We start from the raw sequence: 27879 nt of genomic DNA, 5'->3' as shown, positions 1-27879 counted from the left end.
ATCCTCTGGGGGTGTTTGACATGAAACATTTTGCAAGCCCGTGGGCTGAACTATAAATAAAGTTTATCACCTTTGTCTTCATAGGAAATGGCTTGTGCGCAAACCACTACTACTGGAATGAGCTGCGATGGTGCTATTTGGTGAGCGTGGTATTCATTTATTCTAATTCAACATGTGTGTTCAGCGAGACAAACGCTGCCACTCCACGCTGCGCTGCTGACACGTTGTATTCAGAGTAAGACAAGGTGGGTGCGTGGGTGGGGTTGAGTGGGTGAAAAAAAAGGCAGATTAGAGTGGGGTGTGCATGTGTGTGTGTGTGTGTGTGTGTGTGTGTGTGTGTGTGTGTGTGTGTGTGTGTGTTGTTCTAGTGCTGGTGCTTTCCCCTTAATATGTCAAATTAGAGGAGGATGGAAAACCCACATCAACCAGGCATGAACAAGCCGGAGTTGTTCCATTAATTCATCTTTGTCAGAAGTTATGTTTATATCGGGTCTCCATGCAAAACTTGACCTTCCCTGTATGGAAAACATTCTTTAACATTAACAAGCGATGCAAATGATGTCAGATGACCTTTCTCTCTTGGTGCCCCACAGTTACTAGCTGTTACTCATCCCTGGCATGTGTGTGTTTGTCTGTGTGTGTGTGTGTCTGTGAGTGCATGCATGCCCATGTGTCCCTGTGTAGAGCACCCACTGGGAGATGTTTCATTAGCCAGGGTGGTGTGCTCAGTAGCATGTAAACACTCGGCACAGTTTCAGACTTGTAGTTAAAAATCTGCAATGCCATCAGCAGTGTGGATGCTACTGCTTTGCACTTTGCCTGCTGTGCCACATTGACTAGTTTCACAATTGCATTTGCATGTCTGTGTGTCTGTGTCTTTATTATATTGAGAGCGCTTTCATAACAGCGCCTTTGATCATCTCTCCATATAAGGGCATGGGGCCGGTATTAAAATATAGCGTGTGTGTATTTCGCGGTGTTTTACTTTATCTTTATGTAGACCAAATGTTATGACAGTGAAAGCAACAGTCCCAGGATTTCTAAACAGATTTGGCATGATCTGCTCTACATATTCATTAAAATAAGGCTCAGGTTTATGGCTACGAGTCAAGGCTACCTTTAAATTTGAATTAATCTGGGGAGGGGTGATTTTTATGGGTTTTGGAGGAGAGAAACAGAAACTGACTCTAGAATAAATTTAAAATAGCAAAATCTGTGTGTGTCTGTGTTCACGTCCGTGTGTGTCTATTGATCTGGGTTGTGTGCAAGAACACAAAGAGACCCCTGAGAGAGAGGGGTCAACAGCTGCTCCCCAACAACCAATCAATTGCAGTGTATCAGTAAACATTACACTCTCGCTCTCTCTCTCACACACACACACACACATATACGCGCGCCCGCGCCCGGACACATAAAGACAGCACTCTCTTCTCAAATCTGTTTCCATGGATACCAGATACAGGCGGCCAAGAGGGAGCAGTTTTCCAGCTTAAACTGTAAATATTGAATTATGATGGGGAGAAAAGAGACAGCAGTGCAGGGCAACGTTCCTGCCTGAATGATCTAAATATCTGGATAATCCTTTCATCTCTATTCACCGCTACAGGAAATCTGGTGCATCATTCATGCTCATCAAGTTCAACATAAAAAGATCAATCTGTCTTACGGATCCAGCCACTTATGTGACGCTCTATTACAGACCGAGAGCTGCCCTCATTCCTTCATCTCTCCCTGCCATTTTGTGTGTGGAAGATCTTCATTCCCTCAAGTGGGATGCAAAGTAAATGCTTCCCTGTGCTTGATGTGCGGCGCATAAAAGTGAATTCAAACCACTTTAGCCGAATGCTGGGCTCCTCTGTGGTTTGATCAATGGGGAGAGGGGAGATTGAAAGATTGAGATGAAGAAGTGAAGAAAAAAACAAGTTAATTAATAAATGCTTTGGCAAATGTTTCAAGTGGGGGGCCACTAGAGAGCAAAGCAGAGATAGAAAAGCTGAGAGGGAAAGCAAAGGTGAATGGCAGTAATTGATTTGGGGATCTTTATAAATATTATAATCGCTGGCGTCTGCAGAGATAAAATACTAATAACGCACTTGTATTCATAACAGAGCTACGCAGCTTGACTGCGCCGTGAGTGAACACACTAACCTTGAGCTGACATTGTGAGCAGCCGAGACTCACGGTCAACCAGCGAGGGGCTTCTCTCTGGGAGTCCACTAATCTCGCAGGGCAGCGGCGGGCTCATCAGAGCTCCGAGACCCCTGGGACTGATGGAGGTAATGGGGTGAGCTGAGAGAGTGGGAGAAGGAGTGTGTATATGGGCATCAGTGAGGGGGAACAAAATAAAGAAACATAGTTGTGTGTCATGCAGGCACAAATGTGCGTAACCAAAGTGCATCTGTGCACACATGTGCATGTCTGTGTGTGTCAGAAGGTGCGAGGGCCGTGCTGATGGAATGAGAAGTTAATGGGACGTGTGACAAGGTTGATTACTGAGGCCTCGGTGATCTGACTGGGTTAATGAAGTAAATGGCTCCTTGGATAACACACCACTGTGGCCATCTCTCCAGATCCTGATACGCACAAACAAATCAGAGGGGCCTTTTCTTCCTTTGCCTTCCAACTATGACTTCCCTCACTGTGCTCGTGGCCATCATGGGTTTTGAATTAATCTTGGGGCTACATTTCACATGTTCTTTCATCCCAAAGTTCTCTTACAACACCCTGCTGCAAACTAGAAGACAAATAAGCCTATATAAGAGGTAAGGCAAACAATGGAATATTTTCTGTATGTACAGCATTAAAACAAGGGAGCTCAGCACACAGTGTTCAGCCTCTTTGAAGGATTTAAGTGGCCACATGTAGTTTGCAAATACAGCCAGACTTACATATTCAAGAGAAGATGCGCACACACGCACAAACACGCAGACAAACACAGGAAAGGAAAAGAAACACTGCCAGACTTTGTTCCCCATTTGAGGCTGCGATAGAGATTTTTCTAATGAGTGCGATAATGATGTCTGAGAAAAGACACAGACCAGAATGAAACAACAATACAGATGGGTGCTACGACAACAACAAAGACGCCCTAAATGCAGTTGACTGTGGACTCCCCGCTGGCTCTGTCTATGTGAAGAGATGACACTGCGCCCATCCCCCTGCTACTTATAAGGACATTATCATAATGTTGGCTCCGTACGAGCTCAGCTATCAAGTGGGCTCATCTTGAAGTCGTCCACAAGCCCCGGTGTACGCAGATGCTTCAGATGCCTGAGGAAGACAGTGGTGAACAAAAACATTTCTGCCCTAATATTAATTCAGACTGACAGCTCTGCCATCTAACAATGCAGCCCAGGACTGACAGCACCAATTTGACAAATCTCTGCGTTGGTTGTAAACACACAGCAGCACGGAAGATAATGATTGTCCTTCTGTTTGTCCTTCTGCTTTCTTATTGTCTTGTCACTACAGACATCTGCAGAGAATGAAAGGGGCAAAGTGAAGCATGTTTGTGGACCATGTGTGGCTGATGCTTTTGCAGTAAGTCAGTAGTTTTAAAAAAAATGGTGTGGAAAACCTGGCTTATGTGCTTCAATAAAAAAATAGAGATGAAAAAAAAAAAGTAAAAATACAAATGTCAGCATCTATTAGACGTATGAATAATGAATAATTTGTTCTGAGAAACAGATATTGTTTGTCACGGCTTGTGTGAACCTTCACACCTCAAACATCCACCCTACAACATCCTGTTGTGTTATAACTGTGCATGTGGTCAGATACAGCTGCATGTGTATGTGTGTGTGGTGTATGTGTGTGCATGTGTGTGTGCGGGCCTGTGAGAAAGAGTTAGAAACATAAAGAAAGAAAGAGAGAAAGAGGAAAACTCCCTAGATGACAGAACGCAGCCACTTCCCCAGAGACTCTGTGAGTAAAAAGAGGACAGAAACCTACAGCAGCAGGTGTGTGATACAGCACTGACTGTGATAGCGCTGAATCATTCATCCCTTACGCACTCGGTGACACCATCAGAGATCTTTTTTAACCTTTCATTTCTGAAGTATTGACCCAAAACACTACACTTAAATCACTAAAAAGTATAACAGAACAAATGATGACCAACAAAAAAGACCAAAAAAGAACATCCGGTGTGCATCATTCAACATTTTAGGGCATATTCTCGAGGCAAACTTGAGATTGTGACACTGCTCTTCTGCAGAAAAATTGCCTTTGCACTTCAACATTTCACTCCATCAACACATCTTCTATTCCGCATTTTGAAGAGATATGCATGGTTTTTGGGTGGCAGTGACTTAAAAGAAATCTGTGAGTGTGTGTAACAGCATGTGTGTTAAATGCAAATTTTTAATAAGGGCAAATACATTTTTATTTAATTTTTTGACATCTCTGAACAGGTCACCCCAAATGCATCCTCCTCACACTCATCACAAATGAGCAGATTATCATAGCTGTGCAATCAGTGTAAAAATTGTTTCTGAGGAAGAATTAGGTGGCCACATACCACACACACATACACACAGATAAACGACATTTGGTCTGCATTTGTTGTTTACTGTACATTGTGTGAACACTGTCCCATCTGAAGCTGCTTTCCAGCAGCAGGATGTGGTGGCGAGACACGTCCTCGCTTAACAACACCCACTTCCTATGAGTTTGATAAACAGCTTTGTGGTTTCACTCTCCTCCTGCCCGTCAAACAGAGGTATACACACAAACACGCGCGCGCACACACACACAAATATGCACACACCCGCTCAACAGCATCACCATCTGCTAATGTGACACATAACCAGAGTGAGTTATTGTTGTGCATAATGTTACCCATAGTGTCATGTGATTTACAGAGACAAACTATACAAACGCTACCAGAATCACTTATGTCTCTCTTCATCCGCAGTCTTACCGAGACACTGAGGGGAATGAGGCAAGAATGCCTTTAAATCATGGCAGAATTAGTAGGCATCAATATGTCATATTTGTTTTAAAGCAAGTGATGTAAATGGATCTGAGTTATGTCAGCTGTGGTCGTTAACGTCCCACATTGAGCCCCTCCCCCCACGTGTGTCCCTAAAGTTTGATTATAAGATAGTAAAGTCTTCTCTTCTCTTCTCTTCTCTTCTCTTCTCTTCTCTTCTCTTCTCTTCTCTTCTCTTCTCTTCACTTCTCTTCTCTTCTCTCCTCTTCTCTTCTCTGCATGGTTGCATGGGCACATACGGTCCTGTCACTCACATCTGGGAGCTGTCAGATGAATGTGCACACATCTGAGAGGAGAATGAGGGGTGTATTAGGCCTGCTGATCCTTCACACCCCTCTTGTCAAACTTAACATAAAAATGAAAGTCAGTGGCGAGTGTGCGCGTGCGTGCATGTGTGTGTGTATGTGCGTGTGAGGCAGCAGACGAGGAGGGTCAAAGGAGAAGAGCCATGCCTAATCCTGTGGGATGTGAGGGTATCTCACTGCGTATGGAGATGAGATGTAGAGATGTGCTCAGTGGTGCATGGATCACAAAACCTTCCTAACTGACAGAAGAGACTCCCAGGAGACAGATGTCAAACTGCTAACTGGTGAAAGAAAAATAAAGGGGGCAAAAAAAGACAAACTGTGAGGAAAATAACAGTACTGCATGTTGCATCATAACAGTAAAATGTTAGATATGACAGAGGCGAATGAGGCTGGAACTGAGATTAGATCTCCCCTTCACTTATTATTAATCTTAGTAGTAGTAGCAGTATTAGTATTGTTAGTATTATTAATATTATTATTGTAATTTAACAAACCTTTAAAAATCCAGTAAAACAAATCCAGAATAAATAAATCATGCTAGGTTTTTTTATTTGGCTCTATAATTTGGTTCGCGGTGGTGTTGGATAAATAAAATCGGTAGGTGTCGCTGTTGTTCAATTTAAATTTAAAGCCTCTAACCCGGAAAGACTACTTGCGGTCCTTTAACAGAGCAGGAAGTGCCTCAGCACGACACTGACAGTTATCTATCATGGCGCTTGATGTGAAAAGCAGAGCCAAGCGGTACGAGAAGCTGGATTTCCTCGGAGAGGGTCAGGTAGGGGGAAAAATATTTAAGAGATATGTGTCTTTGCTTTTTTCTTCGCACGTCCTTAGACCGCTGTGTTTATTGCGTAGAAAGCACGATGGCGAGCTAACAAAGCGTTAGCTGGTTGCTAATGTCAACAAAGCATCCGTGGTTCATGCTGCTCTGCTTCTTGTGCCAGTAAATTTCACCAAAATAAGTTTAAAAAAAATTAAAACTTTTTGTTTTTTGAATATTGTTTTTTCTCTGCAGTTTGCCACAGTGTACAAAGCCAGGGACAAACTGACCGACACAATAGTTGCCATTAAAAAGGTAAAAGAAACGAGCTATTTACTACTACCATTCACACTGTTTGTTGATGAGCCGCAGTAAACATTTACCTGTTTATTCCCTTCAGATTAAGGTTGGCCACAGGACTGAGGCTAAAGATGGTAAGTGCTGGGTCCTATCAATATGCTGCAGCTCATTTTCATCCGTTTTATATATATAATTTTTTTTACGTATTTATGTTTTTTAAAATAGGAATTAATCGGACTGCACTCAGAGAAATAAAACTGCTGCAGGAGCTCCATCATCCAAACATTATCGGGGTAGTTAAATGTTCATCGCACATCATCATAATCTTGTGTTACTGGTATCGATTGTATAGGAAGATACCTTAATCTTTCTATATTGTGCAGATTATTTATTTTTTGACCTAAATATTGTTGTTTTATATGTGTGGCAGCTGTTGGATGCTTTTGGACATAAATCAAACATCAGCCTGGTGTTTGATTTCATGGAAACAGACCTGGAGGTGAGTAGAGACCTAAATAGAAATGTGGAGGGATTTCATACACAGCGTTTGTGCACTTTTAAAAAATATTCACTTTTTTATTAGTTTGTGGGGGTAAATAAAAGGGGTAAATAGATGGATAGAATAGGTAGCAGCTTCCCACTTCCTTAATAATTTTTTACGATTTACGGCTTTAATGATTGGGGGGAAAAAAATAAAAAATTCTCAACACAATTTTTTTGCTTTGGTGCTTCGTAGTGCTCAGTTGTCACTGTGTAAGTGGGAGCATTTCATTCACAATTGTAACTAAAAATAAAAGCATTATGGGACATTATAAAATAGGGTTAAATCAACTGGCAGTATAACAATGTGCTGCACTGTTCATTAGTGTAAATATGTTAAGTAAAAGCATTAAAACATTTCATATCACGTCTCCAAAAATATGACTTTATGATTTTTTTTAGTCAAACAAATCTTAATAATTGTTCCTATATCTCAGAATAACAAGGAAAAGTAAACATTGAGGAAAAGAAAAGTTATAAGACACATTTACAGTGTGAATATCTTAAAGTGAAAACATAAAACAATGTAATACATACTGCATTACTAGCTGCAATGACTATATACCTACACAGATACATATACATCAGTTCTCCAAATCCTTAAAATCTTCAAGCAAAAAATAAACTATGAATAAAAAAAATAATACAATAAACATTTCCTTAAAAACAGGAAGGTTTTTCCCCTCATTTTAAGAACAATTGCATTAAATATTATTATTCTCGCATCAATTTGTGAGCAAATAATAATTTAGGCTTTAATCTCGTTCCATTCACACATTTACTTTTACATGCTGCTGGTTTTTGGCTAAGAAGACTAATCTGTTCACAGCTTCGGGTTTAGTAAACATTCTTTTGCATAGCTCTGATGGGGGTTTTTTGTGTGTGAATTTGGTGAATGAAGTGCAACATGTTACCAGACTTCATTGGGACCTGTCGGCACTGCGTCTTACAAACTGTTTCTTTTATTTCTTCCTGAGCAGCTGATACATTTTACTTCTCGGCTTTAGTCACCAAGGAAGAAAAAAAATTGTGTCAAAAAATAATTCAAAATGTTGAGATTAAACTTGAAATAGTATTTTGATAAAAAACTTGAAATAAGTGTCGATGTTATTTTCTCCTCAACTCTATAACTTCTCTGTTGGAAAGGGGTGTTTGGAAGGCCACAAACACAACAACCAGCCGATCTGAGCACAGTGTGAACAAGTAAATAGAATACATTTCTTATCTGTAGTTAAATATTAATAATATAACATTAAGAGCTCTTAAAGTCACAAACAGACTGCCAAATCTTAGACTTACCTATTTTATTTTTAGAAACATCTTCCAGTACAGTGTTGCCTAGAGGGTACAGTATTGTACGATATTATTTATTTATTTGTTTGTAACAAAACCCTAAGATGTCATGTTTTGCATTATGGCTGCTTCTGTCTGGAGATTTGTCAGTCATCTCTAATCTGTTAAACATTTCTTTAAAAAAAAGTTTTCTTTTTAATTCTGCAGTTCCCTTGTGGGCCAGCAGGTGGAAATTTTACCCTTTGTTCACATTCTTAGTGTAAGGTCAGACTAAAGTAGAGTAGCCAAGAAAGCATGAACAAGAGGTCAAACAAAGTGTCACCAGTGCTAAGCTAGGTGTTACTCTGGCTTTTATTTGGATTATCTAAGCATAAAAAGGCTCCAAATAGGCGCCCACCAGTAATACTTTAGACCCTAATGGAATGATGCAAAATAAGATAAACGCACTTAAAAATAATCAATATCACTCTGCTTTTGGCTGCTCAGTGAAGTGATGCCATTACAGGCAGCAGAAAAACAGGATGCACATGAGGATGAAATGTGATGCTGATCTTATTACCAGTGCTAAAAGCCTATATTATAAAAGCCTATATATTTTTGGACTGCAAGGTTAGCTTTAGTTAGACTCCTGCATTCAAAGGTGATGATGGTTCTTGTTATGAAGGCTGAACTGTTCTATCTTGGATGATTTCTTCAGACGGATATTTTCCAGATGTTTTCGATTGTCTTGTCCACTCAGAAAAAGTGTATTTTAATTTTGTGTGTGTGGCCTAGAGCTATGAAAAAACATGAATTAATGCATGGATGTTAGTAATTATGAGAAGTCTGGCTGTACGTATGACCCTTGGTCTTTGTTTTGTTGTTTTTAAGGTTATCATCAAAGACACTAGTTTAGTCTTAACTCCAGCCAACATCAAAGCCTACATCCTCATGACTCTGCAGGGATTAGAGTATATGCACCAGCACTGGGTCCTACACAGGGTAAGAAAACGTGTGCGCAGCATTCACACATAAATATGCCCATGTCTAATTTGTAATTTATATTTTGGGCCTTTTCCTCTTAATTTTTTTTCTCTTTTTGTGCAGGATCTGAAGCCCAATAATCTGTTGTTAGATGGCAGTGGGGTGTTGAAGTTGGCTGATTTTGGTTTGGCCAAGTCTTTTGGCAGTCCTAGCAGAGTCTACACGCATCAAGTTGTTACCAGGTCAGATCAGTCTCCATGTTACCTCATTAAAAATACAGAACTTCTCCAGAGTTAGTCTCATTAGAAATTCTTCAGAGCAGCAATATTTTTTTTAAATGTTTTCCATGATTTAATAAAACATTTAACCAAACTAGGACTGGTTAAATGTGACAGAATTATACTAAGAAGTCCAGGTTGCAAGGTCTGTAAAATATGTCTCTATTTGTTGTTCATTCATTCATGTCTTTCCTAGGTGGTACCGATCACCTGAGCTCCTGTTTGGTGCCAGGATGTACGGTGTGGGTGTTGACATGTGGGCAGTGGGATGCATCTTGGCAGAGTTGCTGCTTCGGGTAAATAAACCTCACTTCAAAGATATGAGCACGTAGTCGCAGGGGACGCAGCTATTTTCATATTCATGCTAATGTCAATGTTTCTACACTCCCGTTTGCTGTAGGTTCCGTTCCTTGCTGGAGACTCGGATCTCGACCAGCTTACTAAGATCTTTGAGGCTCTGGGAACACCCACAGAAGAAACGTGGCCTGTGGGTTTGTTTGGGGTTTTTTTGCTGTTGAAGTTTTGTTTTGTTTTTTAGGTTTTTTTTACAGTTTGGCCTGATTTTGATGAGATGTGGGGATTCTTGCTTACATTGTATTGTTATATCTCTCTTTAGGGCTTGAGTAGTCTACCAGACTATGTGTCCTTCAAAATATTCCCCGGCACACCGCTGGAACATATATTTAGTGCAGCTGGAGACGATTTACTTGAGCTGCTACAAGGTCTCTTTACCTTTAACCCTTCAGCGAGGACCACAGCTACACAGGTAATAAGCTAAGCATTCTTACACTGCAGTCTATTTGATGATTGCTGGATCGGCTTCAGCACTGAAATCCTGTTGTTTCATTTGTAGCTCCCTCAGAATTACAGGCCTCGCTTCAGGCAGTACGACTCTCATTGTGATCAGCCGGTGAAGAGTGTCCTTTACTTTAAGAGTGTAATGCGAAGATAAACCACTAATAGACTTGTAAAACTTGACTTTACAAGACTTGCAAAACAAAAAGTAGACATTTCACCTTCGTACAAGTCATGATGTGGTTGCCACACAGCTTTGTGCTAGGAAGAATAAATAAATATAAATGCTTATTATTTGCTCATTTTTAAGTGCACATGTTTTTTGGGGATGTTTGGGTTGACGAGTTGTGAGCAAAAACTGTACCCGAGTTAAGTAGCTGTTATCCTCTTCAATGCCGCTTCCTTGTGCACCTCTGACTCCCAGTGCTCCCACTGGTTGGAATTTGTCCTTCGAAGTTTCTTCTGTCCAAATTATAACCTTTTAAATTTCAATATTATTTTGAAACAAGAACATCACAAGGATTTAACTCTGGAAAGAAGAAGTGTTGGTGAGCAGCGATTGTGTTAGTGAAATGTGTAGTGTGGAGAACTTCTTAGTAGTAGGTGTAAGCAGGGGTGTGATGGCACACTGTTCAGGTTGTTTGTTCTTTCTCAGAAGTCTCAGTATGTTAGTAAAACTCACTATTGTCTGATCCAGGCGAGTGAATGCACTCTGCATAGCTGGTGCTCTCCCAGCGAAAACTGGTTTCTTCTCCAGTCCTAGGCACAGAGCCTGTTTTCATTACCTGTGACAATCCCTGACATAAAAGCTCGGTCAGTCTGATACAGGAATTGATGTTTGCCTTCTGTTTGAGCTCTATCGTAAAATTGCAGCTTCAGTTTTATTTACATGGCACCAATTCACAACAGTCACCGCAAGGCACTAAATAACTCATAATACTAGAGAGAAAACCTGAACTATCTCATTTTGCGTTAATCATAAACTAAAGGACTGTGCTTCTGCATTGTTCAACAACTGCATTAATCACACATCTTCCACTTTCTCTATTACACATCTCAATAATAAGAAAAAAAAAACAGCTTCTTGCATCTTTGATACATCAAATTAGAGACACAACTCTGATGTTTGATGCCACAGATGTATAAAAAGGTGTTTTCCTTTATTCTGCAGGCTCTAAAGATGAGGTACTTCAGCAATCGGCCTGGTCCCACTCCTGGTCCCCAGCTCCCCCGGCCAAACTGTTCGGCCGAGGCTTTGAGGGAGAAGGAGACAGTCGGGCTCAAGAGAAAAATTGAAGGCCTGGAGAATAGTAATTACCGGATATGATCTCATATTTGCACTAAATCCACTGTGTGTGTCCTTAATCCATAAAAGACCACCCTGACTCTGGGTTAAATATTTTCTCAGTCATGTTGTTTATATTGTGGTTTGAGCAGCAAAAACTGAGGTGTCTGCGACACTCGTTTGAGGCAGACTTTAAAGGGGCTGAATATTGTAGAACTTCCAACACTGACCAGATTTTTTTTCTTCTTCTTTTTTTTTTATAGCATGTTGTGAGTTTTTTGACTGCTTCTCGCTGAAGTTAAAAACCTAACCTAGCAATTCAGCGGGTGTTGGCTGTACATTTAGCTGCAGTTACAAATTCAGAAAATACTGAATTCGAACACGCGCCCACAGTTTCGTGGCTAGTGGGAGGGTATGTTTTACTAAAGTGGAACCTTTTAGTGTCACTGGGAGGTTCAAAGCTTTTCCAGCTCCTCTGTGGTTTGGAAAATATCTAGCTTTGACTTTTGTAACATTTATAACAGAAACCTTGGTGCCTCTTGGTAGCGTGTTGCTCATTATAGGCTTGATTTGAGCATGTGGCGTACATACACATGGAACAGAAATACGTGTCTATCTAATCTAACTTAGGTTTTTTAAGTTTTGTTTTTTTCTTCTTCTTCTTCTTTAAATAATGTTTATAACAAAACTCTTTGTGTTATTTTCAGCTGCAATGAAGAAGAAGCTCATTTTCTGACCAGGGACCGGGTTAAATCCGAGGATCACCACTGCATGGCTCAGCTTCCTGCATTTCTCAGGACTGTCCACTGGAAAAAGAAAAGGGAAAAAAGTCTATAACCAGCAGAGGCTCCCTCACGTGTGGTTGACTTTAGGACATTTTAGAAGTTGTAGCCAGCGTATGTGAATCGTTAACTCTAAAATGCTGCTGTGTCCAGATGGCCAGCGATTGATCTACAGCAGAGGGCTGTTGTCAGTAGCGTTGGCTCTGGTCCTCCTTCACTGATGACTAAACTTTGTGAGCCTGTGGGGAAAAACGTCTATTTATGTGTGTGAAAAAGAAAAACAAACCAACATGTGAGAATTTATTTCATGTGAATGTTTTTGTATTGTTATTATTTTGTATGCCACAGCAATAAAAGCTGCGTATGCTCATGTTGAAGTTTCCTGTTTGGATTAGAGATGTGCTGGGGTTGGTAGTAATGGTTTTATTAATAGCCTGTGTGGTCAAATCTGAAAACCAACGTCTTCCTAACACTTATGAATTCACACAGTAACAATCCACACACATTACTGACTGATTTCACGTCTACAGCATTCACTTTGCCTGTGAGCTGAAGTACACTTGTGGTTTGTTCACTCAGCAGGTGGAGTGAAGCAAAAACACTGTCTTCAGGGCTCACATGGTGACACTGTGCTTCAGTATCATGCAGCAGTGTGATACTAGATTTGTATTTTCTGCTTCCTGTCCTTTCTTTTTGACGTTACATTGATCCGATGCAGTCTGACATGTCGGAGGCCTGATGCTCTGCTGCCCTTTTTGGTTTCCTGTCAAACACAATAAGATTAGAGTGAAGATGGAGGCTGAGACGTGTGTAGGTCAGTATGGATATTCTCTTCACATTCAATCAAAAATATGCCGGATTCTGTTACACAGGCCATTGCAGATGTGTGCTTTCTGTTTTTCAGAGGGTCGTGGATTTGATGCGTTCATAAAGTGGCAGTCCCGTGTGATTTACGCCTATTTAAAAAGGCCCACAATTCGGCACCGAAGAGGCACGCAGTGACTTTCAATGGCAGTAGTGACTGACAAAAAGTGTGTGTGTGTTGAGTCATTTGGTCATATGACAGTGTTGGCAAACGGCAACACAAGCCGCAGAGAGCTGCAGTAGCAGCCTTAGCAGCTCAGCCTTATCAAGGCCCCTTCATTGGCCAGCAAACTGACTCCTACTGCACTGCTATGCTCAACACACAGTTGCCCACATGCCGTTAAAAACCACGGGCAGGGTTTTTTGGACAAAGAGAAACTTACTCATACTTATGAGTCAGCAAGATACAGCCAAGAGAACAAGTGCAGTGGGATGATAAAAACGAGATAAAGTCCAGCTTTTGATTTACAGAAAAATGCAAGTTTATTATACAGTATAAGTGTGTGGCAGCAAGTCACCTGCCCTTTCATTTTAGCCATCTATTGACTAATAAGTAATACATTTGAGGTAAAATAATTTCAGTATTCTGGGACAAATAGGGTATTAAATTATATTATGTGATGTTAAAATGTCCTTATTTCTGATAGGTTATATATCATTTGAAATATATTTTATGCAGGGATTCATCCGGGCATTGTGTGCATGTCAGACTCATTGCCATTTTGTGTTGTACTTAAAAACACAGGTGACTTAAATGATAGACATTTCCTCCCTATTGAAATAATTACATGTGAATATAAGCAGAATACCACCTATACTTAACAGCTCGGCGTTGATGATTAATGAGCCATGGAGGGATCAGATCCAGGTCATCCTGTGTCTGGATATAGCTGTTGACTTTTTTTTTTTTTTTTTTTTTTTTTAATCCTGCACCCACCCCTTTGTTTTTTTGTTTTGTTTTTGTTTTTTTATTTTTTATTTTAACTTATAATACAGATTTCTTATAGTATTTTAAAATCCATATTATTTCATATATTTTAAACATTCAGGCCAGGAGTCTAACTTGTGTGGCACGTGGCTTTGTGTTACATCTAACATATAATCTGAGAATGCGAATAATGTTTGTTTTGTTTTTTTTATGACAGTAAATGTGATATAACCTATTTAGTCATCTCTCTGATGCTCTCTGTGGCAGAGCCGGTTGTTTGGCGGTGATGTGCAGTCAGTCAGTCAGTGGGAGGAGAGATCAGAAGAGGAGGAAAAAAGAGGGGGGGGAGCAGAAGCGCTTTGGTTCCCCGTGTGTCGCTGATTTTGTGTGGAAGAAGAAGGAAAGCGGCTGAGAAATCCCCGAGCTGTCCTCACTCTGAAACGGATTGTATTTATTCTGTCCCCTCGTCATGTGTACTCCGTGTTGTATCGCGCAGGTGAGGAACAATAGCCGACCCTGACTTACTGTTGTGAGAGTGTGTGTGTTTGTTGCTCTTTAGCGGTTTGAAACGCTGTAACAATGAGACGTGCTCAACGTTGACCCTTTCCGTATTGTTTACTGTTTTTTGTCCTCGTCTCTCGCCGTTTTCCGTCGGCTAAAGCCAGCCAGCCTCTGTCCCAAGCCTCGGTGATTCCCGTCAGCCTTATCGAGCTGCGTTTTAATGTAATAACAGCGCGAAATAATTAATTATAGCCCACATTCTTCCTCCTCCTCCTCCTCCTCATTGAGCTGACTGGATAACTTCACTGTAAAGGCGTTGGAGGACAAAGCGAAGCGAGGCAAAACTACGGGAAATGTGGCCGTTAATACAGAAATGTGTTGACGGGCACAACCAACAACGAGCCATGGCTGTGATTAAGTGAGTGCTGTGGAGGACAGTTACACTTCTTTTTTAAGCACATCTTACTCCCCAGCTCCTAAAACACTGAAACAGATGGAGGAGCTAAAGAAGAGGCTAGCCAGCTGTGGCTCGGTCTAACTTGTTATTTAGTTATTTACATATATAGGTGGTGCTGAAAAGTAAACATAGCTATATACCCAACAAAAACAATAAATCTGTCTTTGTCTTGGTTTCTTTTCTGTTTCGGCTCCGTTTTAAATGTGCTTTGTTGCTTTTTAAAGGAGATTTGATTTGTATCTTTTATTTTTGTAGTTATACGTCAGAAATGCAGTATTTCTCCGTATGGAATAAACAGTTACTTTTGGGTTGCATACTTTGTGGATTGAAAGCCAACAAATTTTTGATTACTTTTCCTGTTTAAAGGATTGTTATTTTAAAGCCAACAAATCCCCTAAAGCCACATATGTTCTTGTTTTAGTTTAGTTTGGTTTTTTGTACCCTGTAACAACAGTAGCTTGACTGTTTGGACTATTGATTGGTTATAACGCATCTGCTTGCTTTTGCTGCTTTAGATAATTTGTGGATGTTTGATTTGTTTGCTTGCATCACTTTTATGAGAGGTCCTAGTGCCGTGAAGCTGCAGAAATACTTTAAAAGGGTGGTGGTTCAGAGTCAGAGAGGTTTCCTTTCATGCTGAGCGTGTTTTCTACAGCTTACAGATTGGGCTCTGACCAGTGGGTCACCACTGCTGGGCTGATCTGGCTAGGAATTTAATTACATATGCACATCCCTAAACTGAGGGAGGTCACTTCTATTTCCTGCTCTTTTCACAGAGTGGGATTAAAGAGGAAATGAAGGGCAAAGAATAAGATCAGTTTTGTCTTGCTGTGCTGGTGGTGTGCTAATCCCTGTCACAGACACCCCGTTAACTTGCCATCTCTATTAAAGTGTATGCTTGCAATTAACTTCGTGCGTGTGAATATATTTGCCACACTTGAGGTTCAGAGTGGCACAAACTGGTGTGTGGTCTGTTAACTTCCTCCCTGGCTTGAAGGTTGAAATTAGACAAGGGCGGCTGTTGTTTGGGAGAGATCTGAAGGCAGCAGGAAGCACGACGTGGGAGCAGCTCACTTGTAATTTCTCAGTGGGATCAGGGATGTATGCCATGTTGCGATGGGGGCAAGGGCAGGTTGAAGGCTTTAGCTCAGCGTTGAGTGGAGTCCAGAGCGCTGCAAAGTGTTGGCTGAAAGTGTGGGGAGAGGACTGAAATCATGTGGGTGTTTTTACGCATCACAGCCATGGAGCAGGCACCCTTATCAGGGTACAAGAGTCAAGAGGATGGAGTGTCACTTTCTGCAAACATGCTGATAAAGAAGTCTTCAGGCCCTCGTTGGAGTGGTGAAAAATCAGAGGAAGTGGTGTGTAAAGAGCCAGCACCGCTCATTCAAACAGAGCTGACCCATCAGTAAATGGGGTCATGACACAGTAGCTGTAAAGCAGCAGCGGGGGTAGGTGATTACCTTTTAAACTCGACTTGTAAAACCAGCCTTAGTGAATTCTGCCTGCAAACATCTGGAGCACTCCTATCCAAAATACATTTCTGACTCTGTCATATGATCAGAATTACTCTCTAACTGTGTACACATCAGAGATGTCTGCTGTTTTCAACTTCCCCTCAGGAATTTTGCTGTGGTCAGCAGCGACTCGTTTTCCCAAACCAGGACATGTCTGGCAGCCCTTCATCCCTTTTGTCTCCCACTGAATTGCCACAAACCAGTGATAATGTCTCTTTCTCAACCTCCCCCTTATCACATATGCCTGTGTCTCTGTGATTTAGCATTTATTTATTTTTTTAGCTGGCTGTGTTTTGAAACTCCCAACTGATTCTGAGAAGTGAAACGGCCTCCCGTGTGAACAAAAAAAAAAAAAAAGTGATACCGCCTTGTATCTTGACCATCTTCCTGTTCTTGTTCAGTTTGTTTCCTTTGCTTATTTCGTGACAAACACCTTCATCTGCTAGAATTTGTTTCGTTTTTGCTCCTCGCTGTACCACAGTTTTTCTTTTCTCTTTCGTTACTTTCTTTTCTTTTCTCTCCACCGGACTAAAGTTTCTCTGTGTTGGTTGTAGCTAGGGGGTTATATTTGCCAAGAGAGAGAGAGCAAAGACCTCCCTTTGTGTACAGGAAACAGAGCAGTGATACATTTTTGCTGTGTGTATACAGCTGCCTAGCTATATAGACAATAGTGGAGCTGTCAGTCAACAGTATGAGCGAAAGGGGAGTAGATCTTGGTCTGGAAGCTTGCGCCAACTGGACATATGTGAGAAAGATCCCGCATTGTCTTCTGTTGCCCTAAATTTTATTATGTTTGCTGGTTTCCTGTGACCCGCCTGCAACAGAAAGCATTGTAATTTGAGATAACAGGGTGTGTCAGAGCTAGTGGATTCTCGTGATTCAATGTGCTTTGAACAGTGGCCGCTATCATTAAGCTTTAACCAGCAAAGAGTCCCAAAGATTTCTAAAGCAGCCAGCTACAGCGTAGTCCGTAAGGATTTGTGTACCAAACTAAAATAGGGCATGGAATAAATAGTGCATAAGATGTGACGAATGAGCGAATCAACATGAGGTTTTAATTGGGGACGTTGTCTCCCCACATTGTTCCAGTCAGGATGTTTTTGCCTGCCTTTTTCATGAGTCATTCCTGTCTGTGTGCGTATGTTTTTTCCAATTTGCTGTTGGGTGTGCATCATGACACAACTGCTGACAAACGTAAAGTCACAATCTGAAATCAGTACAGCAAAACACAGACACCAAATACATTTATTCTTTTAAAAATCCAGAGTCTGCCAGATGGACTTGTACTTGTTTAGTCACTGTCAGGACTGCTGTCAACTGGGTCTGTATCTGAAATCCTCATTGTCCTTTGTGGTCCTTACAGTGGTATAGTGTGTGACCCATTTCTCTTTGTGTTGCGTAAGCGTGGCTTTGTGCGCTGGGGTTTACCCCAGTGGGTTTGATTTAGGCCACCCTTTCCATTTCCTGTTTGCGAGATGCTCCAATCCTTTTCATCGTGGATGCTTTAAGGATGAAAGGCAGTGGAGCATAAAAGAGGGGTGAAAGGAATGTAATCCTCATGAAATCAAAAAGCTTACAGCCGTCGCAGATATCGTCTTTGGGTGGAACGCAAGACTGTCGCGTTCGTTACGCAAGCGTCCATCTTTAGGCCAAACTCCCTGTTGAGGAAGCTAATATTATTCAGACTTATTCAGCTTCCTTATTTTAAATGTGATCGTTTTCTAAGTGTATTCTCACCGCTGTGTCCCATCCACCCCGTCTTGATGGATTCTGAGTCGGTATGTCTTTGTGTAAAAGAAAGGCAACATCGTCTTTGCCACCACCTCTTGAAAAGCTGAAGCACTGAGGGGTCAGTGACAAATAGTTAAGGACAACTAAAGAGTACAGAGAAAGGGCGAAGAGGACAAAATAAGAAGAAGAAAAGAAATGACGTCACTAAATCTTCCAGTAACATGTTGGGGAGGATGAGAGGAATAGGATTAAAATAGTGAAACACAGTTTCTGATGACAAGAAAAAACGACAAGTGAAAGTCCCAAAATCACAGTGTGGTGAGTTTTTTGTGTGTGTGTGTGGGTTGTGAGAGTCTAGGCTTAATTTAACTCTAGACCAGACTAGCGCTTTGCTAGTAGCCATGTGTCATCTTTAATGTGTCATGGTATGCCGCTCTATGGGACAGATGGGGGACTGCTGTTGATATTTAAGTAGGGCTGCAAACTGCTGATCCGCCAACCACCTGTCGATATGCTGGTGGGGCAGTGGAGGAGGTGGTGGGTGCTTCATCGAGTGGGTAGGGTCAACGCTGGTTTCCATGGATACCCTTTTGTCTCTGTGTGTGGTGGAATTCCTCGAGACGTTGCCCCTTCTCATGACACCCCCCTCCCTCTGTCAGCTCTGCAGAGTTTACCGTTGGGCCCCCGTGCTGCGTGCAGTCCGCTGGTGAAACACCCCCTAACTAATTAAATCTAAACACCCTCACAACCTAAATTGTTCTGTTTTTTTCTTGCTTACTTTCAGTCTGTTGTGGCTAATTAATCACCCATTGAGAAAAACGTGGGCGCAGCAGAGAAAGAGGAAGCCGTTTATTCTCTTAAGCTGTGTGTTGAGGCGGGGAAGCACATGGTTAGATTCAAGGCTGCAAGCCCGTGTATGCATGAAAGCAGAAATAAGCACATTTGACCTTTGTGCCAGTGTTTCAGACGTCTTGATACAGTTTGCCAATACTCAAGCATTGGTAAACTGTGTACAGATGTACAGCGCTGGACTGTAACTGGGAATAAACTGTGTTCCCTTTAGCTTGAAGTATTTGCCAAGTTTATAGGCTTGATCCTTATTCTCATGCTTGAATAAACCAACACGGTTGGTATTTCTCCTATACTGGCTTCTCTTCAATGCTCCCAGTTAAATCCAGAATTGAATTTAAAGTCCTTCTCCTCAGGTACAAGGTGTTGATTAATCAGGGCCCATCTTATCTTAAAGACCTCATAGTACCATATCACCCCGTCATGAAGTCACACACATCTTCACACCTGAAGCAGAATTTATGGTTCAGCAGAAGTAGCACATTTGTGATCCACTTGCAGGGAGTGCTTGCTGTCGATGAAGAATTGTATGTCTTCTATGTGGTACAACCGGTTTTAGGACACTTTTGCTTTTGTCTTGTTGTTGTTTGCCGTTTCACGTTTCTGCCAATATCAGTACTGGTACCTTTGATTCAGCAATCAACTGTATCTTTTTTCAGTGTTTTATTCATTTTGAAATGATCAATAAGAAAAATCTTCCTCTTACAAAGTAAGCCCATACTCCTCAGTTGAAACATTTTGTTATTTACTTAAAATGTTATCCAGCATAGTGAAAAAAGGACAGATTCTCTGGGAACAACTTTTCCAACAAGCTAAATACTTGAAGAGGATGTTGATGATGCTGTCTATGTCTTACTAAAAGTTTCATCATCATTCACAGGTTAAACTAATTTTACACTGTCGACAGACGTGCTAAAGTTAGCGCCAGGTCTTCCGCTGTTTGGCTTTCATTCTATCAAACACAATATGCACTTCAGTTTTTAGATATATTTTCTTTAACCAGGTGTTTCCTCAGATTAGATGTGTTCCACGACAGATGTTGCAGATAGCATTGTCTCTGTCTTGTTTTAAAAAGTGTAACCGCACCCGAGGCTACGTTTGGCTCGCTCCTGCCACCATTGCCCTGTTACATCTGCAACATGTTGCAAGAGTGATGTCACATGGCCACATGGACACATGTGCTGTACTGACATAAAACTGTCTGTACCCTGAAATGTCTCAAGTTCATTACACAGCTCTAGCATGAACTTGCATTAATTAATCATTCATTCATTCCTTCTAAATTAGGTTTAGTATGCCTTAGACTTAGTCCTGTATAATACAGGCTAAAAATACCCATAAAGCTTCTGCTTTATGGTTGCTTTTTGCAGAACTGAAGCTGGCATGTGATTGTTTGTTTGCTTTGGGGGATTTTTTTGTACGTTTTGACCACCTACAAAAGAGTCAAACAATTCAATGTTTAAATGTATGCTGTAGAGAGCATTATGTACTTTATATGGAGATACCTCCTGCAGGAGGCAGTAAAACTAAAACGGTGCTACTTGTAGACCAGACAGTGTTGCAGAGCTGCTTTGTAACCTCAGTACACCCTAGCTATATTATACACTTACGTAGGACACAAACTCATAGAAGTAAGATAAGGCCGCTATTTTGACTAAAATGCAAAGTGACATGATCTCACTAAGATGCATTAGCATGTCTGTAGGGAAACGAAAACATATTAACCAACATAGGATCAGATAAACCCTCGTTTCCGGTCTTACACAGGAAGACACAGCCCTTAAAAATGCAGATGCAGAAAGACAAATACATAAAAAATACTTTAGTCTTTTAATTTTAAGGCAAAAATTTTTATATGTGGGCACTGTCAAGTCTGGCCTATAAGCTAATGTCATTAGACAGTGTGCAACCTTCATTGGATGTTCCAGTCCACAGAAATGGCACCATCATTACTGCCAAGTCTGCCATTTGCTTATAATTTACTGCCTTTCACCTAATGCCATAATTACAGGAGCTAATTTCATAGCTCAAGAAAGATTTCGCTCTGTCCCAAAGGAGGAGAGTGGATTAATTTAGAAATGGAAATGGTGCGTACAAGCCCTCCACCCCTAACTAAAACTGTGTTGTGGGAAGCAGTCAGGCATGGTGACAACTTTGGTGCCACCACACCTGACTGCTCCCCACAACAAAGTTTTGCTTCTTACCATAGAAGTTTATTCTGCATGGTGAGGGGTAGGAAGCTTACAAAAGCAGGGTGGGGTGGCTACAGAAAGACCCAGCGCTGTATAATTATAGAGCCTCTTCTTTCCTAAAGGACACAAGGCCCGCCTTTATGTAACTGTCCTCCTCCTATATGACCGCCTATCAGAAGAAACAGAGTAGGCCTCTGTGTGTGTGTGTGTTCAGACAACTGCCTTCACTGTCTTGTAATCCTCAAAAGTTTCTTCTGTGAAGGAAAGAGAGGGCTCTGACTGAAGCATGAATGGGGATCCTTTTTTTTTTTAATGTTATTCACCGTTCAGTAGAAAACATAAACTCAGTTAAGTGCTGAGTGGAAAGCATGGAAAGCTTTTTAATATAGTGAAGTTTGCCCTAATAGGGTTGCACAACACCACTGAAACTCATCTGCAATAGCAAACAAAACTCTTTGGTTTCCCACAGACCAGATAGATTTGAAACTGCTGATACTGTAACTAAAAGTAAAAGATTTGCATTGCATCTCATGAAGACAACTCAGGAAACCTCCTTTGATGTTCCTTGTACAGTTTATTGACTAAGAGGATTTAAGCTGAGTATTTTAGTTTGAGATTATTTTGTTATCTCTGCTATGTGCATGTTGCATGTCAGTCTGACCTGGTCCTGTTATTCTGATAACATTTTTTTCTTTCTCATACAGTTTGCCTTAACTGAATAGAGTCTAAGGGTGGAGTGTTAAAATGTTCATAATACGATATTTGATTTTATATCAGTTGAAGTGATGGGATTAAATATGACATATAACTATCAAACATGTTATACTGTGTGCAGATATCATGGCATGCATGTCTTTTCGTCCACTGTTCCCCAGATTAGAATGTAGCTCAGTGGACTGGTTCCTGTATAGTAATTTTGTGCTCAAACTGAGTACTCTTGAGAGTTTTATACAACACACAAGCACTGTTTTCTATGTAATATTTACACAGTCCAATAAATTGATCGGAAGCAACTCTGGGTTCTTGCCCAAGAATACTTTTAGCATGCAGGTGTTCCTGGGAAGTCTCCTATCCAAGTAGGCCTGACAAGATTGGGCATGCTCAGGGTGGTGGAGACATAAGCCAATTTCAGGGAATATTTTTTTTACCAGTTTACTTTTATCCAGTGAAACTGCTGAGAGAGAGATAACTGCACTGACGCCTGGTTTTCCCAGCTCTGCCACAAAACACATAATGTCTCTATGAGAAGCTGCTTAAAGTTCTGAAGAGTGATAATAAAGTTGTTGTTGTTGTCCCCCCTCTCTCTTCCACCTTTTCTGCCTTGTTCTCTGCATGCAGCTGGCCTGCTGCTGCGGCTCAGCGGCCTGCTCGTGCTGCTGTAACTGCTGCCCGAAGATCAAACAATCCACAGGGACCCGAGTCATGTATGCCTTGTACTTCCTGTTGGTCACCGTCCTCTGTGCCATCATGATGTCCCCCACTGTGGAGCAGGCATTGAAAGAGAACGTGAGTACATATATCACATCATTCTCTCAAAATGCATGCATGCACACTCTTTGTTTTGCCAACAACCCCCCCCCCAAAATGTAATTACATTATATATCAATAAAGGTTTTAAATAGGACATGCTCAGTGGATGGCATATCTAAAAAAGAAATAATAATTGAAGTAAGTTTTTTTTAAATTACAGTAATGTAAACTACATTATAGATTATGACTCCTGGGTCTTCAGTAGATAGAAACAGTTGAACATGGTGAATTGGTCCCCGTTCACCATTTCCCCCATATATGCTGTACAAACTGCATCATAGAGGGCCAGTGTGTTTCTCGATAGGTGTGGAGTCTTCTTTAAGATATTGTTAAATGTCCTCCTGATGGCTGTGTCCCGTGTGTGTTATTTCTGCGTTTTTTTTGTCTCTGTGATGGTTTTTTCCTGTCTTTGAAGTCTTAATTCTGTCCCTCGCTTTTTGAAATGTCAGCTCGCAGCCTCTGGTAAACAAAAGAATAAAAACCTCAATACTGTGACCTTTTACACAGTTTTGCCTCACTCTTTAGTCTGTACACTCTTCTCCGGCTTCGCTTCACACCTTTTCACCTCGTGAAAATGAAACTGAACTGTGTGGAAAGTGTAACAAGAACAAAAACATTTTGAACCAGATTTTGTCATGTGGTTGAACAATTTTGTTCAGCGTCTGCTCTAAACAACAAGGCCAGCAGCCTCTATGCTAACACCACCGATGCTAACAGGAAAAATTAAATATTTACAGCATTGCTATGGGCAGAACAGAAATCTCGCTATTTTAACAGATATGTGTATCTATACAGCAGCAAGGCCACAGCTCTGAGGACACGAGTCCTGCCTGGTAGGTTTTGTTTGTTTTAAGAGCCTATCAAGCCTTTGAAGTGGAGACGATAAACTCTTTCGTGAACCTTTTCTTTCTTCTCTGAATGAACGAAATGAAAGATGACCTCCAGTGACTGTTTCTAAAAATAAATCCCATTAAACTGGAATGCCACGATAGCGGCTGTTGTCTGCTACAATATAGTTATCCTTGTCATCTGGGAGAGTCAGACTGTCAACACAGAGTGTAGATATAGTCTGGAACAAGGTCTCAGAGGTGATGTCCTGGTTCACTGATACACTGCTCCCTCACTGACTCACATTTTATATTGACCTCAGGATAAACAGGAAATAATGATGTTTCTATCTCTGGGAAAGATGTCTTGAGCTGACTGTGTTACCATGGCACTGGCCAGGCTTGCTTGAGTCAAAGTGATATTTGTAGGTGATCTTCTTTTTTTCCACCAGTCTCCTTCTTCTGCAGTTTTTCTTCCTTTCTGCCAGTGTCTACAGTGCAGTAATAAAACTACTCCCTACTGTGTGTCTCTATGTGAATGGAGACCCTGTAAAAGACTCATCCAAGGCACAAAATGGCCTCTGATAGCCCCACACAAAGCCTACTGACTCACACACACACCCATAAACACACTGTCAGTCGCACACCGAGCACAGTGGGAAGTCCCAGCTAAGAGAGCAGTCATTGTGCGTATGAGAGCGCTGGTCTTTTCTCAGGAGATTTACAGCAGTCCGAAACAGCCGGCCCCTTTCCCTCCTTAATCACAACACCATGGACATGCTAATATGGTCCTTAACCTGAGACAAAAGCTCCAGAAATGGGCTTTTTGCCTTACGTTGTGATCTGGCTCTGGACTTTGCTAACACAATGAGGTGATGACAGCTCAATCCGCTGGCATCTCCAGTAATTAGTAAAGCCGAGTTAACCAATTTATTATCCCCAAGTAAGGATTTGAAACGCTCTCAAAAAGCAGTGTTTGCTTGAAAAGCACATTTTGTACTCGGCCCACAGCTCGTTCCGGTGAAGGGGAACGACGTATCGAGACTCCATTCTGCGGTTATCGAATTCAAAGTGTGTCCCTTCTGTTGGCTCTCTGCCACAGACGCGCAGTCTTCTGTTGAATGTCACACCAAGGTCCCTATCTTTGTTTTGTATTACGCAGCTCACTGTAGTTCTGAAAAGTCTTTCGCAGTTTATTTTAAGAGGAATCTCCACGTTTTTCTTGCTCGTGTCTGTCTGTGCTCTCCCCTCTTCCCATTTCCTCTGACTCGCTGACAAAAGGCGGTTAATTTATTCATCCATGTCCTTTGTTTGTGTACACTGACAGTTAGTTGTAAGGCCCCTTTAACAGGCTGTAGAGAGTGAAGGATGAAAGAGGGCTCCACAGAGAGAAAGAGGGGTTGTTGTTGCTGCCTGTTCTCTCTTTCTGCTCCTTTAGGGGCGTGACGCTCAGAATAGATGGACACTATTGGGCCCTTTCACCGAGGCCTCATACTAGACAAACATGAGCAGAGGTGGGTTGCTTTTCACTGACATGACATGATGATCTAATTTGAGTATTTTGGGGGTTTTGGGTTGTTTTTTTCCCCCCAATTAGATCCCCTTCTACACTGAGTTTTGCCAGACGGTGAATGCAGGAGAAAACTGCAAAACTCTGGTTGGATACGCTGCTGTGTACAAGGTGTGCTTTGGCATGGCCTGCTTCTTCTTGTTCTTCTGTATGTTCACTATACGGGTCAACAACAGCACGGGCTGCCGGGCAGCCGTACATAACGGGTAAGAAGAATTTGTTTAATCATCTATCAAAAAAAGCAGCTGCATTCATAATATTGAACAAGAGTCACGAAGGAAGGCAACGCGAGATTTGTTAAATTTGTTATTTTTGGATTTATTCCATTAAATATTCTGCTGCGTCTCAGTTGTCAGTAATCATTGTTTTTACGGTGTTATTTTATCTGCATTTTTTTCCCTTTTTTATAACATTATCACCGCCTTGATTCAGATTCTGGTTACTGAAGTTTATCGTGCTGGTGGCGTGTTGCGCTGGAGGCTTCTTCCTCCCCAATGAGTCAACATTTCTGGAAGGTAAGAGCTGAATGCTCACCTTGAGGCTTCAATACTGTAAAGTTTTCTTTTAAAGCTTAAATAACTAAAGTGGTGTATTGGGTAACATAACATAGAGCTGTGTAAATGTAGGTAAAGTAACAAACAACTTCCTGTGTCATCTGACCTGAATAAACTTTCACAAATGTCACTGTAACTTTATCTATTTATGGAGCACAATTTCAATACTGGTACAGCTTGCCTGGCTGTCATCAGTTAAACAATTGTCTCTGTCTCTTTCTCTGCTCATTGCCAAAGTTTGGCGCTACATAGGAGCCATTGGCGGGTTCTTTTTCCTACTGATCCAGCTCATGCTGTTGGTGGAGTTTGCACACAGATGGAACGCAAACTGGTGAGACCAACATTTCTTCTCTCATCACCTTCCTCTTCAGTCCCTGGTTCACTGTGTGAAATAAGACCACTGTAATGCTTTTTGTTTGACTTTTAAGAAATGCAGAAAGTGTGATTTGGTGGGTGGAGGGCAGGCCTCGCAGCAGGCCAGTGCTGTGTTAGATTCACAGGATGTATATGGTTTAGGAGTTCCCACTTCCTCCACACAAAATGCAGCAGATTTGTTTCTAAAAACCAGCGCAACCTCTCAATATGTATTGGTGTGTGCACTATAATCAGGAAAACTCAGATTTTTAGATCAAGAAAAATCAGTGAGAAGGCACAAAGCTATATTCACTTTTTCCCTTTTAGTTGAATTATTTTATGTGCCTTTTTGTTTTTCTCAACTTAACCTACACCATTCTGTTCATATTTCATGCCCGCACAGTGTGATCTGGGTCACTTTTGTCCAAAAAGTCCCTCGTAATAAGTGTTTATAGTGAATTTTGAAATACAGATCTATTGAGACTGCAAAAACAGTTTATATGCAATTTTGACTAAATTAACACAATTCTTAAACTTCCTCTATATTTTTGTTTTATTTTATTTTTTCCATGTTCCCAAAATGGCTTCAGTTCACTTTTTTCAAGAGTCCAGTTGTTGTTTTTAGTTCAGTTTTGGTTAGCTACAATAACCTCGGCTCACACACGGTGTTATTTATAATTATTAGTAATCATTCAACAACACTTAACACTCAGATCACAAAAGCTCTGCATACTGGGCCATGAGTGTATGTGAAGGGCCCTTTATGTTGTTTTACTCTTCCCCACTTACACTTTGTCACCACTGACCCATTTAAAAAGTATCCACAGACAGTTTCATGAGTCCCTAAAACCAACACTGACCCACACAGGTAGAACTAAAATTGAGTCAAAAGTGACCTGGAAAAGCATGTGATTTTTTTTTTCCCTTTGCTTTTCACTCTTTCTGTTTGCAGGTATTCAGGAGTGAAGTATAACCGCCTGTGGTACGCAGCACTGGCCTTTGTGACTCTGGTTCTGTTCAGCGTTGGAGTCGGAGCCGTGATCTTCATGGGTATTTTCTACACTCACCCCGAGGCTTGTTTACTCAATAAGATTTTTCTGGGCATCAACGGCAGCCTCTGCCTCGTCGTCTCCCTGCTGGCCATCTCCCCGTTCATACAGAAACGTAAGGACCTGTTCTACCAGACACAGCATCTAATTTGACTCAGTTAAATTAAAATACACATATTTGCATTTCAGGTGGGGCTAATAATTGTATAGCCTAGAAATTTCATGTGGCAAGATGTTTGTAACGCAATACACTTAATAATAATAAGTTCTTATAGTATTATTATTATTATTATTATTATATGAAAATTCCCATATTTGTGTCCCTGCAGTGCAGCCCAACTCAGGACTTTTGCAGCCAGGAGTCATCACTGTCTATGTCATGTACCTCACCTTCTCAGCCTTTTCCAGCAAGCCAAAAGAAAGTGAGTATGCACAATAATGCATCTTCACATTGGTGATCACTGCCATTATTGGGTGTCAGCTTAAAAACTGATTTTTTTATGTTAAGTCACAGGTTAGGCTTGGACAAAGTTAGCATTTGCAAAGCTCTTATGAACACCTTCTCATGTTCAATACACTCACCCATCCTTCCATGGAGAGCTAATGCACAGTCATTTAACTTTGTTTACAGCAGAATTTGAGGTTTTTTCCCTTAAGTA

At 41.2% G+C, this 27879-nt stretch overlaps 2 protein-coding genes across 3 annotated transcripts in view; both read left to right on the top strand.

Annotated features, from left to right (window-relative positions):
• The first annotated feature begins 5921 nt into the window (after positions 1-5921).
• On the top strand, positions 5922-12669 carry cdk7 (cyclin-dependent kinase 7). Its single transcript, XM_003451758.5, has 12 exons — positions 5922-6076; positions 6317-6376; positions 6462-6495; positions 6587-6654; positions 6792-6860; positions 9065-9175; positions 9281-9399; positions 9632-9731; positions 9836-9922; positions 10052-10201; positions 11402-11540; positions 12223-12669. The coding sequence occupies exons 1-12, from the start codon at positions 6011-6013 to the stop codon at positions 12249-12251; spliced, it is 1032 nt and encodes a 343-aa protein (XP_003451806.2). The 5' UTR covers positions 5922-6010; the 3' UTR covers positions 12252-12669.
• A 1708-nt stretch (positions 12670-14377) lies between these two features.
• Positions 14378-27879, top strand: part of serinc5 (serine incorporator 5) — a 17924-nt gene continuing 4422 nt past the window's right edge. Inside the window, exons 1-7 of one of the 2 annotated variants that reach the window (XM_003451677.5) lie at positions 14378-14585; positions 22675-22842; positions 25291-25469; positions 25696-25778; positions 26055-26148; positions 27124-27335; positions 27550-27642. In XM_003451677.5, the coding sequence (XP_003451725.1) occupies positions 14559-14585; positions 22675-22842; positions 25291-25469; positions 25696-25778; positions 26055-26148; positions 27124-27335; positions 27550-27642 (856 nt within the window). In that variant the 5' untranslated portion in view covers positions 14378-14558. Of the gene's footprint in view, positions 14586-14860; positions 15009-22674; positions 22843-25290; positions 25470-25695; positions 25779-26054; positions 26149-27123; positions 27336-27549; positions 27643-27879 lie in introns of those variants that run through there. The other variant, XM_025896863.1, reaches the window with a different exon arrangement.

Source organism: Oreochromis niloticus, linkage group LG12 (genome assembly GCF_001858045.2).
Source record: "Oreochromis niloticus isolate F11D_XX linkage group LG12, O_niloticus_UMD_NMBU, whole genome shotgun sequence".
Taxonomy (NCBI): Eukaryota; Metazoa; Chordata; class Actinopteri; order Cichliformes; family Cichlidae; genus Oreochromis; species Oreochromis niloticus.
Note: the sequence above shows the minus strand (reverse complement) of the source record. Positions and strands in the feature narration are given on the sequence as shown.

What these genes read in the sequence shown, in the direction of transcription:
- cdk7 (XM_003451758.5), top strand. Translation starts at nt 6,011, where the DNA reads ATGGCGCTTGATGTGAAAAGCAGAGCCAAGCGGTACGAGAAGCTGGAT. An exon ending in TCATGGAAACAGACCTGGAG is followed by an intron (nt 6,861 to 9,064) that starts GTGAGTAGAGAC and finishes GTTGTTTTTAAG; the next exon opens with GTTATCATCAAAGACACTAG. An exon ending in AGCACTGGGTCCTACACAGG is followed by an intron (nt 9,176 to 9,280) that starts GTAAGAAAACGT and finishes CTTTTTGTGCAG; the next exon opens with GATCTGAAGCCCAATAATCT.